The sequence below is a fragment of the Amblyomma maculatum genome, chromosome 1 (assembly GCF_055883805.1).
Source record: "Amblyomma maculatum isolate TAMU_Amacu chromosome 1, ASM5588380v1, whole genome shotgun sequence".
Classification (NCBI taxonomy): domain Eukaryota; kingdom Metazoa; phylum Arthropoda; class Arachnida; order Ixodida; family Ixodidae; genus Amblyomma; species Amblyomma maculatum.
In genome coordinates, this window is record NC_139344.1 from 28,071,194 (window position 1) to 28,094,200 (window position 23,007).

The 23,007-nt window shown below is 47.0% G+C and overlaps 1 protein-coding gene across 1 annotated transcript in view; it reads left to right on the top strand.

The window, feature by feature from the left end:
• Positions 1–23,007, top strand: part of LOC146202003 (O-acyltransferase like protein-like) — a 54,309-nt gene that overhangs the window by 26,780 nt on the left and 4,522 nt on the right. The window contains exons 9-13 of the mRNA XM_084587894.1: positions 2,847–3,012; positions 12,212–12,291; positions 15,290–15,415; positions 18,117–18,237; positions 20,377–20,563. Of these exons, the coding sequence (XP_084444020.1) occupies positions 2,847–3,012; positions 12,212–12,291; positions 15,290–15,415; positions 18,117–18,237; positions 20,377–20,563 (680 nt within the window). The remainder of the gene's footprint in view (positions 1–2,846; positions 3,013–12,211; positions 12,292–15,289; positions 15,416–18,116; positions 18,238–20,376; positions 20,564–23,007) is intronic.

Sequence of the window (23,007 nt, forward strand, 5' to 3'; positions counted from 1 at the left end):
CACGCAAATCCTTGGGGTTTTTCACGCGGGCTTCGCATAGTCAGATTTTCTAGATTGCATTCATCGTGGTGTTTATGAGCGTCTCTCTTTTTTTTTTTTTTCGGAGATCGTTACGCAATGAGCGAACAGTGCGTCGCTACTGGAAGCGCGCGTGCAAAACGATGATTTCGTGATGCTCCTCGCGTTTTCCGTAAGCCGCGGTATCTGAGCCTTTACTGAGCTGTACTATAATATCTGCTCTTGGCATCCTTACTGTTCTTCTTTTTTTTTTTTTTTTTTTTTTGCGCTCTTGTTCGAGACAGCGGGAATGGAGCTTTCTGGTGTTTAATTAAAACAGAAGATATCACACTTCCGGAATGGGTAACAATTTGTATCTTTAAAGGCAAATCTACGGATAAGAAACGTGAGATGCATTTGAATGCCGAGTAAAATATCAGAGCAAAAAACAAAAAAAAAAAGACATTACTTAAGGGAGAGATCGAATATCAACGAGCTTGGACGGAAACAGCTAGAATTATGATACGGGTCAGAGAAAAGTACCAGTCAGTGAATTTTTTTCTCATTGCAAAAGTGTTTTTCCCCTTCGCTGCCCTCAAGAAAAAAAAACTAAAAGGTAATAATGTGGAAAATAAATCTCAGCATTCCTATGCTTACGTGCACACATATACTTCTGCATAGAAAAAAATAAAAAAAAATATAAGGCAGGATGTTTTAATATATGGTTCGCATAATATGATAGAAACGCTACACCGATGCGGAAAGGGGCTTCATCAAATAAATGTGTCAACAGAATATATATATATATATATATATATATATATATATATATATATATATATGAAGGAAAGAAGCCAACAGTTGGCGAGGCCAAGGAAAGCATTGGGGATTGTACTTTATACCTTTTTTTTATTTTTACTTCGATAATCACATAAATTAGTAAAGCAATCTGTATAGGGGAAATATAAACACAAAGTAGAAGGAAAAACAACGTGCCAATGGTGGGAACCGAACCCACGACCTCCGAATATCGCGTCCGGTGCTCTTCCAGCTGAGCTACATCGGCCGCTGTCCCACCTGCTACTTTCTTGGGTATTAATGTTGTCTGTACACTAACCTTGAGAGTGTTCACCAGCGCCACCCTCAACCATAGCGTTGGACGTGGAACGTCCTGTGTTACCGCCAGCATCACGTAGAACGTGATCAAGAGCGAGGGCGAAAGCTGTGCTAGAACCCTTTTACGCTACCTATGGCTTCAAGACTGCCAGACCCGAGACCCGCGTAAAGTACATCACAAAATACAATCCCCAATGCTTCCCTTGGCCTCGCCGACTGTTGGCTTCTTTCCTTCATGTATTATAACGAGCACCCTCATTTCCCCTTCATTTACCTGTTTATATATATATATATATATATATATATATATATATATATATATATATATATATATATATATATATATATATATATATATATATATATCCGTGTCAAGCAATAGTGATGTGCTGACCAGAAAGTCTACGAATATAGTGTAGAGCTAATAAAAAAACACAGAAAACTTGAAATGGCACTCAACTGCCTTTAGGGCTTGAAAGAATGCAGTGATAGGCCACCAGCTACCGGCTACCGGCACTGTGTTGATGTTGCGCTAAATGCTTTGGAACGCTTTCGGGTCTAGCTTTCAGGGCAGTGTCCCTGAGGCACAAGTACCGGGGCACTGCCAAAAAAGCGAGCTCTGTAAACTTTCCAGCCAATTTAAGTGCAGCAAAAACAACGGCGCAGCCCCCGAGGCTGGTGCTGGCTAGCTCCGATGCTATCGCTGCTTTATCATTACATAAGCAGTCCTGGACAACGTAGTACTTAGGCTTGCACTGAGGTTAAATACGTGACCTACGTCGGGCAGTCACTGCAGTGAAGCACAACGTGGGCGAGGTTGTTTCGTCGCCTAGCGGCCACGTCCTGTTGTCTACTAGCGAAGTTCAGCCGGATTAACCGGATAAGCGCTCTTGAGTGCCGCGAGAGAGTGCGCTGGTCTTGTAATTCCGGCTGAACTTGTTACCTAGACAACGGGACGTTTTCCCTAGGCCAGGTGACAACCTCGCCTGCGTTGCATAATTCTGACCTTTTTTTCACGTCCTCGCATTACGGCGACATTTATTTTCGCGTTGGCTGTTCGGTATTCAGTGTTTACGATTCGTTTTGAATATTTTCTGGCGTCGGCACAGCTCGACCAATGAGGACGCCGGCGCTGCTGCTTGCGATTATGGCTTGTTCCGGAACGCAGTGTGCGGTTCAGTCAACTCCATATATCGATCCCATGTATATGTGAGAATTTGAACTTCCTCCCTTTTGTTCGTTTCCACGTAAATCATTCCGTAAGTTGTTACGGTACAGTCCTAAATGGTGTTGCCGTGCAGTCGTAAAAGAGATTCCTCTGCGTCGGACAAAAATTACGCTTAAACGGGAGGTAGGTTTGTCAATAAATCGGGATAATGTTTTGTTTTTCAGTGTTCTCTTTTCTCAAAGCATACGTTCCACTTGCCAAAGCACACGGCTTGAATGTGGAGTCGCACTCCAAGCTGTTAAAGTTTGTGCGGTACATGCTTTGCTGCTGCTGCATACAAGAACGTCATCTCTTCCTCTTTGTCGATTTCCGAAAGTTCCGAGACCACTTGGCACGTGACAGGAACGTTGTGTGTTCGATAGGCTGCTCGTGTTTTCGTCGCAGCCGAAGTGGTCTGGAAGCTTTCGGAACACCCTGCCGCTTACTCCCAAGCGTTACACTAGAGAAGCTCCCCTCGGGTGCTCGTACGGGGCTACGGCTGACCAGCAGGGTTTCTCGGGTGCAGGTTGACGCTGCCCGTGATATTCATGGTGGGTTGGGGCTTCGTGATGAGCATGTGCGTGCGTGGACCGGCCTTCTTCGAGTTCATGGGACACAACGATGAAAACTGCTACAGGAGCTGGTGGATGGTGCTTCTTCACATCAACAACTGGCAACCCTTCCTCAACATGGTGAGTATAGGCACGGTCGGGGTATCTGGCAGAGTGGCCAGTCGCATCAGTGTAATAAGGCGACTTGACGAGTCCACCGACCTTTCGGTAAAAGCGGTACTATCAGTGACGAACGCATGCTGCCTGGAGTATATATGAAGCAAGGAAATACGGGATAATTACGATCAATGAAGGAAGTTTTGCATCAAAAGCCTAGGTATTTGAGTTTGCCGAAGCAGCCTGCTTGAGGCCGGTCTCCTTTTCGTTTTTATATATCAGTATAGATCATTGAAACATCCTGGTAATAGAAGCTATACCGGTGTATTTCATGTGAGAGGGTTGTCTTTGTCTTTTAGGTTTCAGGAACACTTCCTATACAACATAGCATCATACATTAGCGGTTGCGTCCATCGGGAAATAGTTAACAGCGAGCAGTTAACTTAGGCCTCAATGCTCCTCATTTATTGAATTGTCTGTGGCCCGCGGTATGTAATATCCGTGTCAGCTCTGAAGTTTTCGGAAATACCCTTTTCTTTGTCTCTGAATCGCGAAGGTATTTGGGCACATGACAGTCGCACTGTCATGCGTGTGACACTGGCTGGTACTAATACGGAGCTTTAGAATATGGGACCCAACCATTTAGGGGGATAGGTAAAAGTGGGGCGACTATGCACACGCGCGGTAAGCTGCGATGAATAGGCGAGGAGTGCGGTGATCGCTCTGGGCATGTGCATTCGCGCCCCGCTATTACCCCATTACCCTAACCGATATGATCCCCCTACTCTAACACTTTCTAAAGGCTAGAGCTTTCTGCTTCACCCTTGTGCGCCGCCTCCCCTCCCCCCCCCCCCCCACACACACACACACAAAAAAAAGAAGGAAATAGTGATGCGGCAAAAAAAAAAACGGCAATTTTGTAATCGTTGAAATTGATAAATTAGTATGAACATTCTTTACTCACCAATAAATGAAAGCCTGACTGTAATAGCCAAAAATTTTACCATTTAATATTAGCTGACTAGCTTGGTAGTTAGCATATATTGCTGTCGTCCAATATACATCATCGCTACAAAATTTCTGCTCAAGAAAACGCCCTTGTGACTCAAAATCACATTTTAAGAAAATCGCTAGTGGTCCTGGATGCAGTGCCTCGCATATCCAATACTGTTATGGCGGCAGTCTGCTTCACAGTGGTCATTCTCTAAAAGAAAACAATAGAAACATCCAAAGTGGTTCTTGGAGCATTGAAACTGTGGTCTGACGTAGATGATCTGAAAATGGCCCGCCTCAACGGCGCGCGAGACACGTTAATTTGTGAAGCGCAAAGCGATTATTTACAACCCAGTCATCTAAGCAGACAGCAAAGGTAATCATGTGTTGCCGATAGTCAAGAAGCTTGGTTAGGGGAGAAGCTGCGATTACTGCGCGTGTTTTCAAGCTAGTGGGTGGTATAATTATTTATTGGCTATATCCCACAAAAGCCCTCTTTCAAAACAATATGTCTCCCGGCTTAAACGAAATGTTCACTACATTCTGCGTTGTTCAATTACTTCTAAACTCTTTTCCCTAAACTTGGGCGCTTGCAGCATGAAATCATTTTAAAGGCGTTTTTATTCTCTATAAAAACGTATATTAGCTTACTGTTAGAGGTGGTTTCTCAGCCCATCCAAGAAACAAACTCCCTATATACTCATTTTTTTTTTCTTTTAAATTCATCTCCTAATTTTCTCACATAAATTCTTGCCCCGAATAGCCGACAATAAACATTGTTTCTGCTAAATTTATATCACCGCGATGGTAGGTAGGCCTGAAAGTGCGCATATTGGCGGATGGTTTTTTTTCCTAAAATTTATTATTTTATGAATTCGCCTTGCCGCGGTGTCTCAGTGATTGGGGAGCCCGAGAAATTGCCGCCGCGGTCACTTTTCCATGGAGGCAGAAAACAAGCTGCCCGTGTACTGTCTATATCAGTGCATGTTTAAGAGCCACAGGTGGTGGAAATTATTCATAACCCTCCACTCCGGCACCCCTAATAGCCTGATTTGCTTTCGGACCTTGAACTCTGTAATACCAAACAAAACATATATTAATTATGCGACCGTAGCTTTACCACACCGCACTATGCAAGCAAACGCCAAACGCTCTATACCATGTCTTGGGCGCGCACCGGGGATGCCTTCCTCAGGCCCAAATATGTTTCTCAATTTCCAACCACTTCTTTCTTAACTCATTTCGCAGTGAAAAGGGAACAGTGAAGTTATCTATTTTTTTCTCTACTTGAGAATAATATCCGTCAACCTTAGCGGCCATATAATTGCGCAAATCAATCTTATCAGTGCTCAGCCGGGCCGTCGAAGTTACTTGTTAACGGAATCATGCGCATTTCAAGGATATGCAGGTGCGGACAAAAGTAAACGGAGCCCGTCATTGACACCTAATGTTTCTTTCACGCATTGCCTCATTGAATCTGGTAATGGTCGGCAGTGCACTTTCTCATGGATAAGTGTAGTTTCTTCACGTCCGATATGGAAGGCGTAGTTGCAATTAGAGCAGAATATCGCGCTACGCTTACTAACACCCACACCTCTACTAAGCAAAAGACTTTCCTTTCTTTGCAAGGTTAGAGCGCTCCTTTGCGGGCAGCGCTTGCCCGTTCCAGTCTAGGTTACAAACAACGCAACTCCATATACGTCTCACAGAAACGCTTCTGCCTTGAGCGAATGTATAGTAGAGACCAACAGGCTAATCATGCCTGACCACACACTAGCCTCCGAACACGGGCGTTTCCGCACGACGGCGTCATATAAATGCGGACTCCGTGCACGGAAATCGATTTTACGATATCTCATGGGCACGGATTCAGAATGGCCTCGTCATTGAGGTGAGTCTGGTTTTGATTAACTGCAACAAGAAATTCTTTACTGCAGCCAGCAGCATTGGTTCCTAACTTGCTTACTGGTGCAATGAGTTAATGGCGGATCTTTCTTCCGGGTACAAGGACAAAAAAATGGTGTCGTTCGTAGCCATTTCACGTATACTGTTGCGGGAAGCATCAGTGCTCTTTGATAGCTCAACTATGCAATTCATTGTGAAGCCCCTACTGAGTCTTTCATTTAACTTCAGTTCCTTACATTGAAATCAATTTTATATAAGGTGGCAGCGTATAAAATAGAACTGTTCTACTGTTTCGGTCTCTTCATCTGTGTTTCTAGTAAAAAGGAAACCATCAAGAGCGAAATGAACAGGCGTTCACAAACAGGTAGATGAACAGATGAGGAATGGAAGCCTACTAAAGGTTCGTTCCTGAAAGGACATTCCCATGAGGAGTACCGCACACCCTTTATGTGGATCACTCTGTTCTTTAAAAATATGAGGAAAAGAAATAATTCGTTAATTATCATTATGTGCGCGAACGTGTCAGCAAGGCGACTTCTATGCCGACAGTAACGGGAAGTTGTAACGACAGCGTGTCGGCAAAACTTTGGTCGTGAGCTTTGCATCGGCACAAAACATGCATGCAGAATACTAACAGAAATCAAAATAAAGCAACCAGTAGCTTTTCTTGTGTCATTACGATCGTCGTTTATTTTTACCAGCGAAAAATAAGCAGAAGTGGCCAATGAGAAAGGCGGTTCAGAAATACCTGACCTACATGGCATAAAACTCCTCCGCGTATGCTTCAGTGACGCTCCCTTCGAAACGCAGGGCTTTGATACGAGAAACTATAACATTCTTCCATTTAATACGCTGCTGGAAGCGACAGGCTTGTGCCACATTTCTTTCTCGTTTCTTCGAGACACGTCGTTCAACCGCACATTGCGAAACGTCGGCATTCAGTAAAAGCACCCTTCGCCTACAGATGGCTACATCGCCGCCTGTGTCCAAAAAAGAGCCTTATAAATCGTTGGCCGCTCATCCTCGAACCGTGCTGCGCTATCGAGGTGGCACTGGGTATAGCAAGAGATCAATCGTCTAATGCCCAAATAATCCATTACCCACGCGGTGCGGCCCAACAGGCAGGCTTCTACGCGCCGCCCTCTTCAGGTGTGCCACTCAGGCAGCGCGAAATTACTTGGAACCGAAGCCGAGCCACGGCGCCCGTCGAGCTCGCCCGATAGCCGGCCTCGCCCATTTCGGTCGTGCGCGCCAGGCGTGAAATTGAGAAATATCGCGCAAATGTGGCCAAATGTAAAGAAATTAGGCCCGCGCCTCTTTCCTCTCCCCCTCCTCTCTCTGTGCAGGGCCCTCGCAGAGTCCCGTTATCCCTTTTCCACACCCCTCGTTCCTTCTGGCGGCCGTTAATTCGCTCGTAGGCTGCTCGAATTATCGCCCCTAAGGTGCTTGCCCGCAGGACCTTCCCGCGGCATTTTCAATATCTGGCCGGGCCTTAGTTTCGAGATGATACCCGGTGGCACGGCGGCGACGGAAGGGCCCTTTTCGAGACATTCGACGACGTCTGATATCGGAAGAGCAAATGGGGCGGAAGCGAATAGGCCAGCGGAGGCGGTAGCGTAAGCCAGAGAGCGTTTTGAGCGAAGTACTTGTTAACATTGGAGGTCGTTCAAGTAGTTTTATTTTGTACTAAAGCCGCCGTTATATTGGCCTCGTAGTACATAGTGAAACACTGAGCTGACTTTCTTAATAGAAGCTGCCTGCAGAGACTGTTGCGATAATTAAGAATAAAACTCAAAAGAATAACAACCTATTTTATTCGTTTTAACTGTATGGGAAAAAGGGCTGTCTTAGTCGTTTGGATCTAGGGGGATTTGACCAGGAAAAAAGGTGAGGCGCAGCAAACCCCCGAAGAAAAATTTTAACTGCACTAAAATGAACACAGTATAACGTCTAAGCATTGACAGGTTATAACGGAGATATTAAATATGAGAACTGTATTATTATGTCTTCATCTTACATTTTCTGCTTCCCATGACCCGAAATTTTGGCCAAATTCTGTGAAGTTGTTTACGACAGTAATTTTTTCATATATCGCTAAACCGCAGCCAACAACCAGTATACCCACAGATCCTTTTTCGGGTTTTCATTATTGATTGTCCAAAACGCGCCCTATTGGTTTTCTATGGTGGTTCTAACTACTCTGTAGGAGTTCAGGGCAAATTTTAAGAGAAAAATTTAGCCACGGATGGGCAGATTAGACAATTACAATTGATATATTAATAACAATGCTTTACAATATGCACACGAGGGCTGAATTGGGCGAGTTGGTGCATTTGCATTTTTGGAAACGTAGCGCAAAGAAGACGAGGCGTTCGTGTGTGTATCCCTTATTTTGTCCTTGTCTTCCTTGCGCTACGTTTCCCAAAATTTACAATATGTCCCACTAAGTTCAGTTCAGTCGTTAAGTCGTGTCCGACTCTTCGTGACCCTATGGACCATATCACGCCACGCTTTCCGGTCTCTCACTATCTTCCTAACATCAAATAACTTCATCTGCAGCGCCTCGAGGATGCCATCTAACCATCGCGTTCGCTGCCTACCCCTTCTCCGGTGACCCTCAACCTTTCCCAACATCAAATCACTGCCTTGTCGTGGCGGAGGGGCTTGCGAAACTCGATGAAGTCGTGAGCTCTGCTGTGTATGGCCACCCAAGATAGACAGGTCACGGCAGAGAGTTCTGGCAAAATGTGATTCACTGGAGAAGGTGAAGGCAACCCCCTCCAGTATTTCCTGCCAAGAAAACCCTATGACCAGTCACAATAGCATGTCCCACTAAACTCACAATTAAATGGGTTTTGTCAGAAAGCTACATTTGCGGTATCCGCTCGACGGTGAATTCCCTAACATACCAATTACAAATATCTGCGACTGTTGAGAAAATTTTAAGAATATGTACTTTTCAGCGCACATGGCTAACTTTTGAAGGATTTCTCTTCTCACTGTTGTCGCTCCAGCAAACTCGGTAGGCGCTGTTAACAAAAAGAAGTGCGGAGTGCGGTTCAAAAACGGCAAGCTTTCATGAAAACAACAATAAAAGAGGAAAATAATCTGCACCAGAGAGCTTCAGATATTAAACTCTGCGATGTATAGAGACACATAAAAATTCTCTAAAATCAATGCGGCCACTGATTAAAACGCACCAGCACATGGGCAACACAAACAATATTCGGCGGCAGTCTAATACAATGCGCCCAGCATGTGGCTTCAATCCTAAACGCAGGAAATAAAATGCTGTGCACTACTCATTACAGCACAACAGTAATCGGTAAAAGAGCAGTATAAGAGACGGCGCGCTATAATTACTGTGATCCCTACCGTATCTGAAAACTAATCATGTAATCAATGTGAAATATAAATTCCAATGTACAGTCAAATAGTACGTCTGGTGTTTGAGACTAGCACGTCGTCTAAGCACAAATTTTGCATGCTGTCTTCGTGCTTCGCTCCGTGTTCTACCAAATGACATTTTGGATCAAATAATATGGATTACATTTGAATAAGCGCTTCAAACGCACCAGTGGTTGCGAATGTGAGCATGCTCCTCGACAATTAGACGAAAAATCTGCGCTGCCATATCGTCGCGCGAAAAGCCACCAGCAGGCTCAGGCGTGACAACGAAAAATCGAGCGCAACGAATCTGGCGAAGAATCAATGACACGGTTTCACTCGTTCCATTAACTGTCGGTTCAGAAGGCTACCTCTCTGTCCCTATCCTCCTCCTTTTCTTTTTCCCCACTCTGTCTCCCGGGCGGACAGGAAAGCTAGCGGCACGCTAGGGACAGGGGCCGAGCGCGCCCGGCCGTGGCTGCCGCCTCCTTCCGGCCGCAATCCGACCCCGCCGCCACCCTGTCAGGCATGACGCCGAGCGGGAGAAAAGCGCTAGCCCCGGGGGACACTCGAGTCGCGGCATCCAGCCAGCGGCGAGCCCCGCGTATTTATCACGCGGCTTGGCTCCGGCTCCTCCGAGAGGGAAGACCGTTTCGCGCGGCCCAGATATGCGCCGTCCGCTTCCCTTGCACCATTGCGGGCTCCAGGCTTGCGACTCGCGTCGCGAGTATGGCTGCAGTCCGCGCGGCCTTTCTTTTCGTCCCGCGCCTCCCATTTCAGGTCTACTCCGGAGGCAGCGCTGCACGTCGGACTGGAAAAGGAGTAACTGTCAAAGCGCGGAGTGGTTCTTCTCATTGTCGCTAACCGTCTAGCGCGGGCGGCTGATGAAGAAAGGGTAATGTGTGACGCTAGGGGGAACCTGACATAAAAAGAAAGAAAAGCGCTCCTTACTTCTGCGCAATCAGAGCGCTGAACTTGGTGAGAGCCAAGAGAGGGGAAGGGAAGGGGGGGGGGGGAGGGCGGGGAGGGGTTTCTTTATGGAGGCTTAGGGAAAAAGAAGCGCCGGAGGAGAAAACGAGGGGTGCAGCCTCTTCACAAATTTTCCCCGCAAGCTTGGGCTTAATTGCGCCCATAAAACCTGCTGCGCGCTGGAGCGGAGCGGCGAGCCCGATGGCGAAGCCTGCCGCGCCGTTTGCTTGTGCGCGCGCGGTGCCCCCACGCCCGGAAGGTTATATAGCTGCTCGCCAAGTACACGGTTTCATAGGTTAACAAGGTGCCTTTATCGAAGGGGCTTACTTTCCCCCGCTGAAGGGGGCACGGGAAGCGCACGGTGTGGCTTTATCATTCCTCCGCTGGGGGCAACACTTTTGCGTTCTTCCCCTTCCCTAGGCGCCTTTCAGCGCGCGCGCTTGTCGCCTTCATTTCTTCGTGGGCTCTCCAGCTTTATTTTATTTTTCCCGCCTTCCTGCTGGCTGCTACAGAACAGATACATTAACAAGAACAACAACAACAACAAAAAAAAAACCCTCCTCTCTAGGCTGAGGTTGGAAATTTTTACAGCGGACATAAATAATAAACGCCGCTCTGAAGCGTTTTCCCCGAACTGGCTGCAGATGCGTCATAAAGAGAATATGGCTTTATTGCGGACCCAAAGGGCTTTGTGTGAAAGAAAGAGGTGTAAAAATTGGAGCTGTGGGTTATGAATAAGGTGTGTGTTCCTTTCTTAGTTTAAAAGCATATTTCGTTCAGACGAAATGTTTAATTTAGGCGAGGCAAGCATCAATGACGGTGAGGCTTCCTTTTTTTCTTCTTATCCGGTTTCCTGCTCTTTAATTGTGTTGCGCGCTGCTGCGATTTGCGCAAAAAGAAACAAAAAACAAAAGAGCAAAGCTCATAGAAGGCTAAAATACTTCAATCATTGAGTGGCGAGCCTTCTCATTCGTGAAGACATGGCTTAAATAGACAGCAGAAGCCAGATACGCGTAATTAATTCGGCAAATATTGTCGTATGCGGCAAGCGGCGGCCCATACAGGCGCTCAAGTATGCACAGCAATCGAATAGCACGGAGAAGTTATATAAAAGGCGTTTTGGGGTTTTGATGAGGGCAGTGTTTGGGCCTCGATGTCAGAGTGTGCGCAATATTTGTTTTTTTCTCCTTTATCCTGCGTCCTTCTCCCTGGTCCGCAATTTTATTCTAAGACTTTTGCATAAAAAAAAAAGATTAAGGTGTTCTAACGAATTAACTGCGATGACGCACTAGCCGCAGACTGCTTTTAACCTCCAGCGCTTGAGGGCTTATATTAGAACCACTGCGCCGGAGAGTTTTTCCAGCTTGCTCAGGGACTCGATGGCCCTGTTAGACCTAATGTGTACGACTTCTCCGGCTCATATTCCTATTTTTTACGCTGAACATAACAGCACTCGAGAAGATGGTTGCAGCAGTATATTGTTCTTTTTTTTTTTTCAAATGGGAGAGATATGAAAACAAAAAAGCAACATTGAGCGAAGGGAGCGATGTAATATGACAATTTAGATACAGATTCTATTTCATTTTTATTCTTTTAGCCGCTTCACGATTGATTTCAGTGACTGAACGCGACGTCTTTTGCTTCAGCCTGCCGCTCGACCCGGTGGGAGACAAAAAAATTAATTGAATCGAGAAAAAAAGAAAAAGAAAAGCGACAACCGACTTAAGCTGCCGAAGCTGTGTACAGTTTAAGGTCAATGATAACTGCGGAAACGAAAAGTGTGAAAGCATGTAGCCTGCAACATACCCGGCTTTGCGTCCCGAAACGTTGGTTGATTTATCTCCACCAGAAATCAACGCGCTATTGCAGTCATTGCCTGTGTAATCACTGCGACCGGTAATAGCCCCATTACTAAGCATCGCGTGCTATTTCTCTGAAGTGTGCACACTTCGTTTCTTTTCATTCGCAGTGCAATCCCTTCTACTGGTACATCAGCGTCGACTGGCAGCTCTACATGGTGTTCTGCGCAGTGCCACTCATCATGATCAAGTGAGTCATATAACAGCATGACCATACGCCCGTTTGCTGCAATGTTTAGAAATTCGCAGGCCACCGTGACAGCCAAGGACTGCATGGTGTGCGAGACGTAAGCAATCGAGTATTATTGCACATCTCAGTCTGGCGCAAACTTTGAGATTTATTGCCGCTTTTGTTCATTTCTTTTTCTTTTTTTTTTTTATTGCGCTCCTTCGTTCCGGCAGCGTTGCCGCGATTTAAGGCTTGATGTTACGGGATAAGTCAGTGCATGTGTTTCATTTTGTTCCCACGTGGCTACCCGCTCGAAATGAATTAGAAATTTTGCCTCTTCGTTTTTTTTTTTTTTTTCCGACTATATACTGACTGCGATGAACACAGATGTGGCACGGGGAAAAACAGGAGCTCGTGCCAAGGCCTATGTTTCGGTTTCGCGGTAGCCAGCGCTGCGGAAAGCGAAATTTTGCCAACGCGGACGCGTAAACAGTGCCGCACAACTGACAAAACTCGGGCCCGTCGCGGTCTAAACGCACCCGCCGAGAAGGAAAAGAGCGCGCCCAGAGGTGTCAACTTTTTTTTCTTATTTCGCGCGTCGGACTGAACAAATCCCGTCACCTTTTCCTTTTGGCGGCAGAGGAAAGCCCAGTCTGTATTTCTGGGTGTCAGCTGGGAAACCGCACGGAGCTTCTCGTCTGCCGCGCATCAGCCTAATCGCATTTCACGCGTGGCGTTCGCCCTTGGCACACAAAATTCTCCGGCGCTGCTGTTCTCCAGAGCAGAAGGGAATCGGAAGTGTCATGCGCGACGCCGGCATGCACACGATGCGCGGAATATATACGAGTGCCAGGACGGCCAAGCGCAAAAATGCCCGACTTCTCTCCAAACACTGTTTGTCAGGAATCAGCCGAAGTGGGCCACGGTGAGACCGCGAGACGCACTCTCGCGAATTGGGCCGCGAATTTCCGCTCTCAAAAACGCGAGTGTGCGCTCGTTCTGTCGCTCCGAGGGAACTCGGCACAGTCGACATAGCGCCGCAATGCGCGGGCAGGTGTCGCGCGTAGCCGCGCGTAGCGGAGTAGAGATGCCACCTGGCGACGTCCTTGAAAATTTTCCCTCCTTGTGAGCTTGGAAATCTAGAGCACCGTGGCAGGTCTGCCGTAATCAGGCTGTGAAATTTATTTAGAGCATGGTGTGTGCATCCTCATGTCACGTTTATGTGGCGCATATAAGATTAAGCGTAAAAAGAAGCGTGCAAGTGCAAACAAGAGTGAAATGTTTTCCTCCCGCTTTGATGCACCTGATTCATCTGGCTGTGCTGTTGCTTGTTAACTATTCGGTGTGCTTCGTGATTTCTTACAAACTAAGAAGAATAACACCTTTGACAGACGAGACAGAAAATGCGGCTCGAAAAGACGAGGCTCGGTGTTGTAACGATAGTGATAAAAAAAATAAAAGAAGAATTAAATAGCATTTATTGGCACAGGTATTGGCGTAGCAGGCTGGGAGGTTTGGCCTCGTCATTATAGCACCGGCAGAACCTCAGATGGCTGAATGTTTAAAACAAAATGCTGTGTCTACCTCGAGCGTCGAGTTAGCTTGCGCATGTCCAAATGGTAAATGATTACTGCGAGATCGGTCTTTGAGATCTTTCAGCTTCTATACAAAGGCAAAATAAAACACGGTATTGAGAGAAACCCCAGCTCATAATACTCACTTTCAGACAGGGGGAAGGGGGGGGGGGGGCACCATCGATACGATGGACCCCAAAAATAAATCACGTGACTTAACTAAACCTAACGTAAGCTTTTCTGACGTTTCCATACGTTGTTATGAGTGTGGCTGAATAGTTTGTTCGCTCGCATACAGGCTTTTATCTATTCAGAGTCCTTTTATTCCACATGCTGCTTGTGCTGCTAACCGGGGCCCGTTTGTTCGAAACGATCTTAAGAATGTCTTTGCTAAGTCCAGACTTAACGCAGACTTAAGACTGGCCGCTTAAGGCTGGAGTCGAGACTGGGCTTCAATCCTGACTTGAATAAGTCGCTCACACGATTATGACTCTAGTGCCGTCTTAGTTAAGACAAAAATCGCCAGGTACCTCAGTAGAGAAATTAGAGAAATACAGGGATGCGCTGGCCCTGTCCCCGCTGTAAGATGTAAACATTCCGTCATTATTGCGCTGCGTAAAATCCGTGCCATTGCTTTTTGCTGCTTAAGATTGTGTTACGAGGTAAAATGCCCCATGTGGTTGCTGAGGGCGTTCATGGAAGCCACTCTGGTGGACACGAGCCGAAACGGAGCGTTCGGAACCCGAGTTGTCTTAAAGAAGTTTAAGTCTGCACTTAGCTTGGACTTTATCGTGCAAGCCAGCCCATGTCTTGTCACTTCTAAAACCTTGCACTAGGCTGCCTAAAAATTTAATATATTTAGTAGTCAGTGCGCTGTCTAACACTTAATTCGTGGTACAGCGTAACCGCTGCGAAAAGAAAAATGAAAATCAAGAAGGCGGACAGAGAAGTGGTGACGAGGTCCTTGCTCGGCAGGGTGAATGAAAGATGCGAGAGCGTAGCGCAGTTCTCAGCATAGCTCTCGTTCTCTGCCGTGCTCGGAGAAGAAGGCGCAGCAAGGAAACGGGGAGAGCAACAGGCGACGTTTACGCTTCCGTGTCTGTTCTATGTATTAGGTTTTGTTTAGCACAAGTGTATCACGTGCATGACAGATGAGTCTGCTTCTCCTCCAATCCAACGTCAGTCCCCGAAAGGGCGGCGTTGAAGAAACGAGCGCAGATTCAAAAGGCAGTCTTCATCACCGCAGTTACCTAACCTGCCTCCTCTCACAAGGGGAGATCTTAGAAACCTTGTTGATCTGCTTCAGAGCAAGCACTCATTAAATATCTTAACGAGTGTAATCGACCGAGTGATTGCTGGAATCGCAAAGGGAGGCTTAATCTGTAGACATTTCTCTGTCGTCTCGTTCACTCGTGCTGACTCAAAATGCTCTGGCTGCTTTTCAGGAGAGTGAAGCTGGGCATATTTTTACTCCTGACCGGCACGGTGGCCTCGGCTGCCTACGTCATCTTCCAAACGTACACGCTCGACTACCAGCCGCTGCCGTTGCTGCTCTCGGACCCGAACCAAGCGTAAGTGGACGCCCCCAAGGGTGCACTCAGTGTCGCCTTTTCACACATTTCGACACGTTAGGTGTAACCGCAGCGGGAGGATACGCAGTTGCTTTAGTTCCTGCTTAGTTCAAGCAAATCAAAAACCATCTGGTGCATAGCTGAGCGTAGGTGTATCGGCACAAGTCTGCAGAAAATGAATAGAAGCTTTCCTCGTTTTGTTCATATTCTAACTGAAGCGTTATAGTGTCCCCTTACTGTGCGGCGAAACTTGGTCTGCACGCGGCCCATGCAACCGCGAGAGTACGAGAACTTTTGCCATCGCTGGCCCGACAGGGCCAGGCCGCTTCTCCAGATCATGCAAGACGAATTGCCGCAAGGGGAACAATGTATTTTGCGCGGGCGAAGTGCAGCTTGCTTCAAATGATATTCTTTGGCGCAGCGAAGCATAATAATTAGGGATTCATTAGCGACGTCATTAGCAAGTACTAATAGCGAAACCTTAAGCGAACGCGAACAAATAATGGTAAAAGGACGACGAATTCTGCCGAAGGCATCGACAGTAACATCCACGCGCTCATTCTGAGAGTACGTACTGTCATTTGCGAAAACTGGCGAAGCGCTGTATTCAGCAGATCTGGGACGCGAGCTCTTGATTTCGACATGCCAGACGGCGGCCGGCCGTTACCATGGTGCTCCCAAGTGCTCGTAGCAGCCTGTAACGAGCGCGAACAGCGCGGAGGCCTGCGTTGACGTGCCGTTCGGTGTGCCCGAGAATGAAACGTCACCATAGTAATAAACGCTCACTTGAAAGCGGACAGTTCCTGATTTCATTCCAACTTCCCGACCATTTCCGATTCCGGGCGACGACTTTCCCAACGATTTCGCTACTACCTCGCCAGTTTAGAAAGTAAATCAGTAGATATCCCTCCGGGAATTTGCTAGAATCAATAGCTCGAACAGTATAAATAAACCAGCCTTGTGAAGAGGAAGCGTCTGCAAGTTCTGGCAGCTGCATACTTATTTATAACAGCAGCGCGTTTCAGTGACCAAGTTCATGTAAAGCAGCGGGAAGGAGCGTGGTTATTGTTTTTTCAAATTTTCGTATCTTGCTAGCAATCCTTCGACAGAGTAAGTTAGATGTTTCTTAGAGACGTAGCACGAACTTCGGCGCCCATTGGCACTCAGGAAATGGTATAGGATTTCGTGCGTTCTGTTGCTATATTGAACTGGTTATTGATGCTCGTTGCGTTTCAATAGAAATAATTTTTTCGTAGTAGGTAGACGCCTGCCGAAAACTGTGCTTAGTCGGAATTGGCTGGTTAAATTTCTTGATGTGTGGAGTTGTACACTTAGAGAGAGAGTGTGGGTTAAATAGAGGTAAGAATGCGGTAAAGAGAGGTGAGTCAAACTAGAACGTAATAAGCGACGCTTTATGGGAAGAAAAGTACAAAAAAAAAAAAAGAAACGAAGTCCGATTTCACTCCTTTACCCTCCACTCTGCTATAAGACGCATGCCATGTCACTGCTGCTTGCTTTTAATTTCTTCCCTCCCAACAGGAACTCCGCAGGCGGGAAGCATTTGCAGATTACTCGATTGCTTATTACGCGAAGGGACTAAACAGGCACTAGGAAGCTGAGAGCACTTATGCGATCCGCGAAAGGCAAACACTTTATACAAACAGGGACGGCGCCGTCCGCATCACCGTCAGCTTGAGGGTGCCGTCTGTTTATTTTGAGTTTGCTGCTTGAGCAGACAGCAAGCAAATAAAGGACGCGGGTCAGAGCAGTTAGTTCCGAGATTGAAGCAGGAAGAGGTTGGCTTATCGTCTGTTTTTTGTTTAATATTGAGTTAAGCGTTATTTGTTCACTGCTGGGTTGAGCGCACGTTAAAAGCACCAAAACTTAGCGTCCAGTTCTGGGAGCAGACGGAAGAAAACTTGGGATCGTCATTCAAGTATAAAGCGCGAAATTTTGAGGACACGAGCAATCAGTTGCGTACGGATGCACACGTGAGCGATTCGAGTCGCAGATGGGAAGCACCGATGCTCTTTAAACAGCTTCTTGTACATGCACCATGGCGATCTCCACTGAGAGATGTTTAAAATCCACACCTTTCCGCACCTTTCCTAAAATCCGCAAAGCAGAGGGTAGGTGATAGTTAGGTGCTGGCCCTTCTTACAGAGAAAGAGCAAGAAAGAAAGAGAGACACGTTGGTTATCTGGAAGAAACATCTGGTACTAAAAGATGCTTTTAATTATTTATTTACTTGGCGTTATATTAGTAAATAAGCTTACAATAGGTATTTTGTTTATATGTTTACGTACACGCAGTTCTAAATATATACCCGCCCTAGTCGATCAGTTTCTCTGATGTTAGGCTGCATGTGGCAAAGTCGCCGGATTGAATCCCGGCGGCGGCGACCGTATTTCGACAAAACGAGAAATACAGTAAAATTACCTGTGTGCTTCTAGAGTTAAAGGAACCGCAGGTGGTCTAAAGGTCTCCACTACGTGCCGCCCCACATGGTATATCGCTTAGGGACATTAAAACACCGCAATTCTCAGTCCAATGCTCTGTACTACAACAGCTCGCCTGAATGCAGCTATTGCAGCTCTCTGAGAATATATGCAAAATGTGATTGGTTGTGATGCGTGTGCAATGGCTGGGTGCCTCGTGCAGCTAGATGCGCGGGTTTTCAAGCTGCGGTATGTATCTGCAGGCGTCCCTCGAACACGGTGGATTACGTGTACGTGAGGCCATTCACGCACGTCGGGTCCTACTGCACCGGCATCCTGTTTGGCTACATAACCCTCAAGTATGAACACGTCAAGATAGGCAAGGTAAGATCACCTTATACGGGGTGCGCATAGCGTCACTCCAAGTGCTTATAAGTTGGTGTCCACCGAGGAAAGCAGAATATGCATGCTACGTACGGCGTGGAGCATGACCCTTTCGTCACACTCTCTCAGTACGAATCATATCGAGAAATAAATGGAATCGTAATGATTAAGGTCTCGGTGGTACAAGCCGTTTGATCTGGCTTAGCATAGTCACGTGTTGTTAGCTGATGGCGTGTAGGAATTGCGTGAGGTTATGAGATGTTAAGTGTATAAATTGTTCCTCAACCTCAGTAGCTGACACGAGCATGGATACAGCAGCGGTATTTTTCCTTTCTGCTCATGCATTTCGGGCGCAGGTTAAACCTCTTAAGGCCAACGGGCAATTTTACAAATGCTAGTTATAGACATGCCATTACACGTTTGCAACATTTGGGCTTGCGCTCCCAAACGAACAACAAAGGGCGCACACAGGAACGGGACACGGCATAACTAGGCCTCCTCCGAGAAATTCTTGAGGACTGGCACGTTCAACATGAAATGCATGCTCGCAGTACAAAGGGCCGATGGTTCGCTCACGTGGTGTGCCTAGTCTCGACAGGAGAGATCTAGGGGTGCGTACTTAACGTGACCGGCATAGTAAGTGGGCGCTGGCTGCGACTCAAAGCAGCGAGCCTTTCGGTCCGCAGTCGACTTCTTTGTGTAGTTTCTGTTAACGCTATACGACACCGCGCTTTGACAATGGCAAGCCACCGCACTATACGGAGGCCAACGTTGCGTCGGCGCCGGAGCCCGGTATGCGCTGGTGCTTGTGCGGCTCGTTACCCGCGCTCCTTCCGTGCCAGTCCGGCACCCTTTAGAAAATGTCCCGCCCGGAAACAAGGAGAGCGCGAGCAGCAGCAGCTCACCCCTTGCATAGTTTTCGTGCTTTGCGCTCGGGCGTGTTTTAAACCCTGTGCTTCCTTTACGGCGCGGCACCGCCCACCGCGGATCCGTACGTATTTACCTGCGCGTGCGGCCACCGCCGCACAGAGACATTAAAGGCACGAAGAATGTTTGAGCCCGGCCTGGGATATAGCTGCTTTGCAACGCAAACGGCTGCGCCGGAATTTCCTAAGCGCCCTCAGGGTCCATTAGCCGTGCCGGCGTGTTTTACGAGGAACGGGCCGGCATCGGCGAACAGCTGCGGGGAGGCGAAATGCGTGCGCGTGCTTTTACCATAAAACATGTCAAGAACATTTTCGGAGCCTTTCTTTTGGAGGCTCTCTTTCTCTCCCGGCCAAGCTTCCGCTGCGCCCATCGGGGCCCTTGCCAGGGGGAGGTTGGCAAGAATGGCAATCGGGACGTACTTCCCAGGAATCTGGGCATGGCGGCGGAAACGATGACTATACGCTGCGACTTCGCCGGCATGCCCATGTTCTGTGGATCCTGACATAGCTGTGAACATTCGATAATCACATTACAATATTAACAGATCGATGCTCGTGGGTAAGTGCTATGCTATGCGCTCGCTTGCTGGTCCATGTGTATTACGCGCGAGCGCGTGCGGGAATACTGCGCGGAACATATGGCGAGTGCGCACTCTGTAAGCATCCATGGGATAGACTTCCCAGATACGTGCCACCTCTACCAAAAGTAACCTGATGTGGGGCATGTAGTGGAACAGTTGGGCACCCCTGAACCTCTGGATCTGTGTAAGCTGAGCCCCCTTATCCTCGCCCTTTGAGACATTTTGATGCGTATGGCACTCTAATGACTAAGAAGTAAACCCATTTTATCTGCTACTTTTGGCTAAGACAGCACGTGCGTGCTTTTCGACACCATTATCATTTAAAAATAAAAAAAGCGTATTGCGCTCGAACAGGTTCTGTAAATATATATATATATATATATATATATATATATATATATATATATATATATATATATATATATATATATATATATATATATATATTTTTTTTTTTTTTTTTCAGAACGAAAGTATGGCAGTTGCGTACTATTTGCAGTTCCGCGCCATCTCTCCCATTGGGAGCTGATCAAGAGAACGGCAGAACAGTGCCCCCATGCATGTTTCTTTCGTCGAGTCGAATTACGCGTGTTTTGACCCGTGCCGGGGCCCGGCTGGCCGCGCTTTCGCAGGTGGTCCAGTGCGTGCTGTGGATGGCATCAACGGCCATGGCGCTGTGTGTGGTCATGGTGCCTTACGAGTGGCAGAAGGGCAACTTCCCCGGCCAGCTGGAAGCCGGCCTCTACGCGGGCCTGCACCGCACCGCCTGGGCCGTGGCCATCGGCTGGCTCGTGTTCGCCTGCGTCACAGGACGCGCAGGCAAGTGCCCGCCCTTTTCCTCAGAGTCTTTCCGCTCTCCTCTGGCCAGCCCTTAGAGCTCGTATTCCACTTATAAAAGAAGAAGAATATGCTAATCACTGTCTACAAAACGCGCGCACAAATATATATACTACCAGAAATATATGGTATCGTATGATATAAATGGTATGTATATTATATGGTATGGAACTACCAGAAGTATATGGTATCGTTTATTTTTTTGCTAAGATACGTGTGCATGAGCTCGAATTGCATACTTCAAGGTCCTCCTCTTGGCTTATACTCTCGCGTCTTGTTATATATGCGTCGCAAAAATGGTTGAACAGGACGTTACTGGGGCGAAACCCTGACGGACATATCGAGCTAACGCAGTGAGCGCTACTACCTTGTAAAATTTCACAACTTGAATTTCTGTCACGTCTCTGTTTACCCAAATAAGACGACCGATGACGCGCTTTGAGCGATCACAACGCGAGATCACGAGGTTTAGATTTCTCTCCGATTTTTAGAATGCGTTTCCTACTTCCTGTTCACACACCTGCCGTTCGCCATGGCAACATTCACAATCTAGCATCTTCATTTGTGGCCAATTTCGCCATGCGAGAAACTCTAGTTGCGAAATTTCGCTCAAATTTTACTCTGCTAGCTACTAAGTCGAAGTCATGAAGCAGGCACCCGACATCTCCACCCCAGTACCACTGCACATTACTTCTGCTCTCTGTTCGTGAGGTAAAAAAAGAGTGCATGAGACAGGAACTGAGTGTTATGCGAGTAAGAGTGAATTAGTCAGAGAACAGAGCTGCGCGCAGAAATTTTGAGTGCACAAAGACTCAAGGTAATAAAAACCAGTTTTTTTTTTTTTATTTGTACTATTGCAGTTTGAGATCCAAACGCAATGGGTCACCTAAATTTATCTTCCTGAAGAAAGAAACGTCTGAAAATTGCGTTTTCCAAGCTTGCTTTAGAAGATGATAATCAGTTACTTTTCATTGAACGAAGGGCAAAGAAGTTGCAGGAATGGACGAGGAGTGAAGGTCTGCTTTTGTGTTAGGGAGAGGACATAACAACTGGCGCGTAATAACCAGCAATAAGGCAGACAAAAAAAAAAAGAAAGACTCAGCGCACACTAGACGATTACTAGTATTTGTGCTACCTTTACCGCTTAGCCATTGTTATTATGCGCTACTTATTAGCTCCCGGGATCGGATCCCGACCTGTGGAGGCGAGAAACAAGGCGCCCGTGTACTGTGCGTTGTCAGTGCACGTCAAAGAATCCAAGTGATCGAAATTTCCAGAGCCCTCCACTACGGTGTCTCTCATAACCTGAGTTGCTTTTGGACGTTAAACCGCACAATCCAAAGCAAAGCTAGTTATTATGCCCTGTCACTCGACGCATCGGGAAGTCCAGCTTGGTGCTGTGACGAGGACAAATCCTCGTGCCGATACGTTGGCTAACAAACTGAGGCTTCCTCCCAACCGTTGATCATTTCGTTTTGTGATTGTCAAGCATCTCACCTCCTGACCCTTTGTCTGACCTTATGTGTTAGAATGATAGCAGGATAACCTAGTATCGTTTTGCAGTTTGTTTGTTTTTTCTGCAGTGTGGTTAAAAATTGCAAGGTAATCAGTGGCGTTTAAAGAAAGCGTCGTTTGATTCGATAACAAACAAGCGAAAGAACGACATAAAAGTCCTCCCATTCGTGTCTAAAAGAAGCAGACTGACGTGAGCAATTTGAGAACTTGAAAGGCTTCGCAATCATTCCACAGACACTTATAGATCAACAACCATCTATACTCTCGGGGCCTGTGAGCAACAACGTAAACTTACCAAAGCTTTGAAAACCACTACTAAGTTCAACTTCTGGTGCCGCTAATAAAAACTTCTGTCCTTCGCTTTCAATTGCGTAAAGGCGTTTTCACGTCAGAGATTCACTCTTCAGTTTGAGGCATGCCGTAGTTAAGTGCTGCTGAATAGTTTTGACTCCGGGTTACATCAGGCTGACAGAAATCTCAGTTAACTGGCGCATCTCGTAGCGGTCGAAACGCTGTCGCCGCGGCAAGGGACGAACTCGAGAGTTTACGGTCGTAGCAGTACGCCGGAGCCACTGGACAGCTTAGGCCGGCATGCTGTTGCGTTCCTTCTTTAAAGATAGCCTGTACGTGCCGCATTTAGTTCTGGCGCATCCTTCTCTCGCAACAAAGTGTGATTCCCCTTTTATATCGAGAGCACTGGCCACGTGAGGGACGGTGCTTCCACTGCGCGGATTTAGGTGATAAGTAGCGGGCCAGCAGAAATCAATTTTCTTCTCTCCAATGCAAATTCGGGCACCCAGATTCGAGGTTTCTTGTAGAAGTGAGCAGCTCGAAAGGAAAGGCCTGCAAGCTCTCTGCGCATACTGATGAGAGGCTCACAACCGTTGCTCTCTAAGATTTTCTTTTTTTTT